Source organism: Crinia signifera, chromosome 1 (genome assembly GCF_055691185.1).
Source record: "Crinia signifera chromosome 1, ASM5569118v1, whole genome shotgun sequence".
In the NCBI taxonomy this organism is placed as follows: Eukaryota; Metazoa; Chordata; class Amphibia; order Anura; family Myobatrachidae; genus Crinia; species Crinia signifera.
Genome location: NC_139217.1, coordinates 382,868,059 through 382,875,947, shown reverse-complemented (window position 1 = coordinate 382,875,947; position 7,889 = coordinate 382,868,059). Strand labels below are relative to the sequence as shown.

At 47.9% G+C, this 7,889-nt stretch overlaps 1 protein-coding gene across 1 annotated transcript; it reads left to right on the top strand.

Annotated features, from left to right (window-relative positions):
* The first annotated feature begins 1,828 nt into the window (after positions 1-1,828).
* LOC146009092 (uncharacterized) lies at positions 1,829-7,537 on the top strand. The gene is made up of 3 exons (XM_083149150.1): positions 1,829-1,871; positions 6,238-6,564; positions 7,425-7,537. The coding sequence occupies exons 1-3, from the start codon at positions 1,829-1,831 to the stop codon at positions 7,535-7,537; spliced, it is 483 nt and encodes a 160-aa protein (XP_083005276.1).
* The last annotated feature ends 352 nt before the right edge of the window (positions 7,538-7,889 follow it).

Below are 7,889 nucleotides of genomic sequence, written 5' to 3'. Positions count from 1 at the left end.
TGCCCCCGGATTGCATGTGATTTGCATGCAATGAGATTTAGCATATCCCCACTATCCACATCATCCCGAAGCATGGCGAGCGTAGTGGTACGCATCCTCCTGACCTGTTCATACCCCCACTATCCACGTCGGTGTCAGTGGCGTAACTATAAATTTTGCTCCCCCCAGCCAAAAAGTTTCTGGCGCGCCCCCCCCCCCCCCCCCCCCCCATGCCCCTTAAACATTACGTCATACATCATAATGCCCCTTGCACTATATGCCACATGCCGTCATTAACCTTACACTCCACACACCTAAATGCACCTTACACTATGACCGGAATTTAATGCCGCCCGAGTTCAGTGCAGTGCGAGATGTCCGCTGAATTCTGACATTTTTTTAAAGGGGAATTAAATTACAAGGCATGGTTTTGCCCTGTAAGTTAATTCCCCTTTAAAAAACGTCAGAATTCAGCGGACATCTCGCACTGCACTGAACTCGGGCGGCATTAAATTCCACCCTATACTGTCACACACCCTTATGCTCCTTACTCTATAGGCCACACATCATACTGCCCATTACAGTACACAAATCAAGACTTCTGTGCGAAAAAGGGTGTGACCTTACTGAGAGGGGGCAAGGCTTATTGGGAATAAGCCATGCCTCCTCCCGTTTTCATCACTATGGAGGCATGCTAAGCGCTCTGTGAGCTTCTGGCATGCCCCCAGCCCCTCTGTCTCCCAAGCAGAGTACCGATTGACAGGGCCTCTCCCAACTGCCCCTCTCCTCATCGCTGGACATTGCTGCCCTTGGGTGGAACAGAGGGACAGTCACAAAAAAAATCCCTGTCCCACGAAAATCTGTACAGGTGGGGAGTACCTGACAGATACTAACGCATGAACACACAGATGCCGACAAACAGACAGATGACAAATGGACAGATCCTAAAACATGGGCGCTGACAAGTTTATACATGGACGCTGACACAGACACATATGTTGACACATGGACACTGACAAACGGCTATACACAGGGATATGCTGACACACGGACTGCACATAGAGACACTGATGCTGACAGATGCTGACATCTAGAGACATAACACAGACACCCAGACACTGACACAAACATGACATGTGATGACTGACTGTTTTGCATCCCACTGTAGAAAACCAGGGTTTGAAAGGGTTAACCTTATTGTTGTGTTCAGCTCCTGTGCTGAAGCCTGTAGAAGGGGAGGGCTCTGTAACCGGAGTGCAGAGTGCAGGGAAAGAGAAGGCAGCCGCTGGAGCAGGACAGTGAAGATAGAACAGAAAGCAGGGAGAGGGACGATGCTGCAGCTGCCCAGCCTGCGCGGATGGAGGTTGTGCTGTGTACTGTGTACACAGACGAACTTCCTGCCTGTGTGCTGCTGCTGGTAGGAAGGGAGGTAGAGACAGGACGGACCTCATCTCAGCTGTGCAGGTTAGAGTGAGAGGCTTCCGGTGCCCACGCAGCCCCCGCTCCTCCAAGCAGTGGCGGGGGCTGCCTTACACAAGTTACGCCACTGGTCGGTGTGTAGTTGAGTTTATAAAGTGTGGCGAGCGCAGCGAGCCCCGCGGAATACATGTCAAATAATCCGTGTCCCCTCACGGGGCTCGTTGTGCTTGTCACGCTTTGGGCCTCGTTTTCCCACGTCCCCTCATGGGGCACGCTATGCTCGCCGCGCTTCAGGCTCGGTGACTTGCTGCGCTTGCCACACTCTATAAAATCAACTCCATTCCGACATGGATAGAGGGGGTATGAACAGGTCGGGAGGCTGCGTATCGTGTGCAATTTGCATACGATGCGATCCGGGGGCAGTGGCGCCATGAAACTACACAAGTACCCAATAAAAGTTACAATTGAAAGAGGTAAGTATGAATGGTTAATACTAATACAGTATGTCATGTTTATTACATGTCTTTAAAACCATCACAATGTGACATTTTTTTGTATTTTATATGAAATAAAATATGCTTATGAGTTCCACATGGCAGGAAGTGTGTGCTCCACCACACAGGTGACTGCTATTTAGCCAATTTTGGGCTAATTTGAACAGGTACAGTATATCTGGAGGATCAGGGCAGTTAGTCAGTACATTGCTGACCTTCAAGCTGTATGGATGTCTCTTTGGCCCTTATTCTGATCGGTGCGTACTTTTCCGAATTCTTTCGGATGGCGTTTTTTAGCCGTCTGCGCATGCGTGGAGAACGCGACGCGCATGTGCCACGCATGGTCTCCGTACTTGTTCTCACTAATACCGTACAGAAATGTGCACCGCAATCATTCGGCCAATATGGGTGTGTTCTGGGCGTCATGCGGAATGACACAGGGGCGTAGTTTCAAAGTGGGCTAAACTGGGCGGAAACATGGGCGGACACGGGGAGTACACATATTTTGGTAGGCGTGCATTCGGACAGCACGCCGAATGCACGCGAACAAAAAGGGAAGAAATGTGCGGTGTCCAAAAGGCTACTCTTGCTTTGCGGACACCACTCGGTCATGCGCTAGGCAATCGGAACGCCTAATCAGGACGGACGCACCTCAACCAATGTCACCTGAACCCAATACAATCACATACTTTACCCATTACTTGTTAATTACACGCTTCTCACTGCTACAATTGGAAGCATGCAGCTTAAAGGGAACATTACATGCTGCACTTGTCACACACTTTTACACTGCAAATAATGAGCACAGCTTAATATTATTAATACTAATACACATGGCACTTCTGCATGTATCAATTAATACAGACATTTGTGGGGCCAAAATAATATTTATTAAAGACACTTTGGTAAAAATGTAAAAAACAACACAAAACAAATGGGACCATAACAGGCCAAAAAAGAAATAATATAGAAGAAATAGCCACAGCAGAATCATTAGGAACACATCAGGTGGCTTCACAACAAAAGTACAGCACCAACACTTCAAGTACAGCACACAGTAATGGTAGCCGAAACAGGGCAACAGGGGAACCAAACATGAAATTTGAACCGCGGGGAAATGTGGTGACCCTGGGCACGGATGTTGACACAGGATGCTGACACACACAGCTCAATGGATGATTTGGGAAGACATAACGGTGGAGATTAATGGGGACACAAGTTCATTTGCGAGCACGTTTGCCCCTGGCAGGCTCCTTGCCACGTGCAGCAGGTCTTCGGCCTCGTCCACGGCCAGAGTCAGATGGTGCCTCATGTGGAGCACATGCTGGTGAGGGGGTGGATGTTCTTCCCCCTCTGGCAGCAGGGAGTGATGGTGTTGGTAATGCACCCGAAGCGGGTGACATTAGGGCCCTATTGCTGGTAACTAGCTCCACCATAAGTTCATTATGGCGGAGGAGGAGGTCATTTTGCCGCAGGGCTTGATCAGCCAGCACCTGCAGGCTAGCAGCAATAGCTTGATGGCTGGTACTCATCGCTTGCTGGCTGGCACTCATAGCCTGCAGGCTCTCAGCAATACTCTGCTGGCTGGTGGTCAAACCCTGCAGCACCTCCTCGGCCCTACGCACCCGCTCGAATGCAGACTCTCCCTGCTGCACAATACTATCCAGCACACGGCCCCACATGGACAATTCAGCCGCGGACAATCCCGGCGGCTGCTGCACGGGCCTGCTACTGGGGCCAGGTGGCACAGACTCCACGGCCTCCTCAAGAGAATCTGGACCAAGCGGTGGGGATGCTGTTGAACGAGAAATTACCAATTACCACACATTCCGTGCCAAATGTTAAACATCTACTTATGGGCTGGCAAATAATTACCTTCAAGCGTAGAAGCCATCACTTCCGCTGGGGACTCGCTGTCTATAGTACTCACCCCCCGGACCTCCTCCACTGCAATGCAGCACTGGGCCATCTCTTCCAGGGGGGTGAGCTCCAGCTTTGATGGCATGGGGCCAGCCCCAGAGGTGTGGCTGTGTTCCCACCGCTGGGTCAATTTCTTCTTGAGGTTGCCTTTGAAGTCGTGCCACCTGCAATCAAAGTGTACATATTAATACATGTAACTACTCATGTTTGCTGTAGCACCCATTGCAATCTGAAACATAATACAACATGTGACTACTGACACCAAACTTACATTATATTCATTTTTCAAACCAACCCTTAGAAGATACAAAAACAGTCACCCTCCAATAACTATCAATTCTATGTCATGGCCAACATGTCTGTGCCTCCAAGCAACGTGAACACCCATTGACCAACTCCATCTAATATTGAATGTTAACATTACTGGACTTGTCCTACTCAAATGTAACACACATGTACTTGCCTCTTCTTATTGTGCTCCGTCTGACGAACTTGTGGAGCCACTGCATTAATCTCCGCCGTTATCTCCTCCCAGATCTTCCATCTCCTTGTGTGTGTCAACTTCACCGCTGGGCACTCAATTAAATCACGTGCCCGGGTCACCAGGATGTCAAGCTCCCGCGGTTCATATGCCATGTTTCTTGTGGTTGGTTCCTCTGTTGCCCCACTGTGGCCACGGGCACAGCCACGGGCACGGGCACTGCCACTGCCACGGCCACTGGTTGCTGTACCTGAAGTGCTGGCCTGGCTACTCTGTTGGGAAGCCACCTGCTGTGTTCCCAATGATTCTGCTGATGCTGAGGATGGCCCTGCTGCTGATTGGCCTGATGTGGATGGGCCATCTGGGTGCTCTGGGTTGAGGGGCACATAGGTGGTGTTGGCCTCCATGCGTGCCAAGAGATTCTGCACCACCTGGTCTTCCTCTGACTCTGAGCCTGGCATGTTTGCAACAACTGTTTGCCTTTCTAGGATAACTTTAAATACTATTTCTGTAATTGGCGTTAATCAGCTGCAACCTGCGTTCCGTACGGCCGCGTCCCGTACGCCAGCGTCAACCGTGCGGCGCATACGTCCCGCCCCTTGGTGTTGAACAATTTTTCCCAAAAACCTGGCAAACTCAGTAAGTCTGATTTATTTGCTAAATGCAGATTCCAACACCAATGACCAAATACAACTGAGGTCAGACATGCAATGTATATTTGAATGTACTTCTGTACTATGCACTTGTTTGCTATGTAGTACAACTGACACTACCCATTCCATATGTCAATCCAGTCCACCACTTAGCCACAAGTAATCAGTGCTAGCATCCAAATCACATGTGAAACCACTCCAAATTCAGCCAGGATTCTAGCTACTTTTCATTCCACCTCTGTAGTATGGCCCAGTAGAAGGTAAGTGTACACATGGCACCATGGCGTAATTTTGGGAAAAGGTCTGCCACTATTTGCTATGTTTCTGTTGCATAGCTTTCATTATAAAATAGCTGTTTAGTACCTTGTTGAGTTAGGTGTAAGTGTATAGTGATGCAGACTATTTCACCTGGTGCTTATACCCATGTTTGGTGAATGTTATAGATTATATATAATGTGTTTACATCTTAGTTTAGACTGTGTGTTTAGGATGGGGGTGCGATGCAATGGGTTAGCCGTATGTTCGGGCGCATACACGCTGTTAGTGTAAAAATGAACAATAAAGTTAATACCAAATATCACTCTAACCAACCAATGACAGCACATGATTGTTTGATTAGTGCCACTCCTAAAATGGCTGCCTACCAGCGTGCAGATCCCTTCTCCACTGCGGAGCTACTGGCGCTGGTGGGAGTGATGGAGCGGAGACTGGGGCAGGCAGGCCCCTTCATCTCCACTAGGGATAAGCGCCGGGCATATGTTGCGGCCCGGCGCCGCATATTCGCCCGCACTCATGTGCGGAGGACCATCGCCCAACTGGAGAGGCGATGGTCCGACCTGCGGAGGCGGGAGCCGGAGCGTCTGCAGGCTCTGAGGCGGCGTCTGCAACGCTGTAAGTATTTTGGGCAAATACATATAAATGACAGTGGCCAGGATTCGGTCTGCTTCACAATTGTTAAAACGGAGAGTAACAAACAGGCAGCCAATCAGCTCCTACCTGGCATTTTACAACTACAGTCTGTGACATGACAGGAAGGATCTGATTTGCTGCGTGTTTATCACTCTACATTGTATCACTTTTGAAGGCTAGTGCATCTAGGCCAGTGAGTGTTTGCATTTTCACATTATTTAATATTAATATTACATGAGGTCAATTGGGTGTTTATGACATAGAAAAGCCATATACTATATGTGTGATATATAACACATATATAATGTGGTTATGAGATGTACTTGTTAGAGTAATTTCAATGTGAAATGACACTCACCCATTTTGTTTGTTTAACCCACAGCGCGGGAGAGAGCCAGACAGGCCCTTCAGGAGGCCCAGGAGGTGGGCAGTGAGGAGGCCAGACAGGAGGTGGGCAATGAGGAGGCCAGACAGGAGGTGGGCAATGAGGAGGACTCCCAGGAGGTGCCCATTGAGGAGGCCAGACAGGAGGTGGCCATTGAGGAGGCCACACAGGCCCACAGTTACGTCACAGAGGAGGACACGGAGGAGGCACAGGAGGTCGGCCAGGAGGTCGAAGTGGAGGAGGAGGAGGTGCCCCTACCCCTCGACGATGTGCCACCACCTCCCAATGTGGAGGATGAGGACCTGGTGGAGCTGCCTGGCAGGGGTAAGTAGACATAATGCTTCATTACTGAGTTAGGTACAGGTTGTTATGTCGCACAGCTGATTCAATTTTCCTATGATATAGTAAAGAGTAGGCCCAAAAAATGGAAAACAACTGACACACTTTGGTCTTATAGGCCCATGCTGCAAACGTGCAATCTGGATGCTCATGTAGGTGATGAGTGTTAATTTATGGATGCTCTTTGTATAGAAGCAACAATAAAGCATCAATGGAATATGGGCAGGCCTGATTTATACTGGAGTCCCATGTGGGCAGTTTGCATGGGCCCCCCTCTAGCCAGTGTGCCCGTGTTGTTGTCATGTATTTTGTAAGATATTATGTATTATGGATTGACCTTAGAAATTGTTTGGTGTATGGAAGCGGATTAGTGCTGCATTTTCACCTATGTGGCAAATGTGACAAGGAATCATGAAGTAATGTGAAGAGGGAGTAGCCTAGCATTTTCATGTGGTATCTATTCTATCTATTCTATCTATTCTATCTATCTATCATGCAGTTTACCTATTAAGCAGTAACATGCAGGTATATATGTATGGGTCAATGTGGCATGTTGTAGTGGGTGTATGTTTTGAGTTGAGTGAGGAGTCTTTGGCCAGGACAAGTGTGAGTGATCCTCAAGTGTGGTTCTGTTTTTGATATATAGATTGTGAAATGTATATGTCACACAAGTGTGTGTGTGTGGTGGCAGCATCATGATCATATATTTGATGACATAACATACAAGAGTGGATAAGGCTTTTTTTGTATGTATGATTTCTCATGGTGTAGGTACTTAGGATAGACTGTACAAGGTGTACGTGAGTAGCATAATTAATGTTGTACCCCCTTTCTCATGCACACAGATTACCAGGAGCCACCCCAGGGAGTAAGAGGGGCTCTCATGAGCTTAAGGGAGGACCTGAGGCGGATGACCGCTCATGTGGAGGACCTCTGTGTCCTGCTGCTGGACGACTGATGGTAGTCCATTTGTTTGATTTGTTTTAATAAAAGTTTGCCGTTGTTTAAGAAGTTGTCTGTGTGTTATTTTAGTATTTAACATTAAAAGTATAAAAACCATTTAAAACACAAACATGTGGATGTTTAGATATGTACACAGCAAAAGGGTAGATAACATTTTTATCCACATAGGGAATGTTAGGGTTAATGTATTGTAAGTGTTTAAGGATCAATTAGCTAAATAACAGATGACCAGGAGCAACAATCTGTGCTCAAAGTGGTTTGATAATTGCCTAAGTGTGTCATGTGATCTATTTGGGAACTCAGATAACAGTAGTCTGTTTTTTTGCGTAAGTACACCGCATCTGTGC

Bases quoted from the DNA above. Each gene is read 5' to 3' on its own strand.
- LOC146009092 (XM_083149150.1), top strand. From the start codon at position 1,829: ATGAAACTACACAAGTACCCAATAAAAGTTACAATTGAAAGAG. The intron at 1,872-6,237 runs GTAAGTATGAAT...TTTAACCCACAG, and splicing joins AAAAGTTACAATTGAAAGAG to CGCGGGAGAGAGCCAGACAG. The intron at 6,565-7,424 runs GTAAGTAGACAT...TCATGCACACAG, and splicing joins GGTGGAGCTGCCTGGCAGGG to ATTACCAGGAGCCACCCCAG.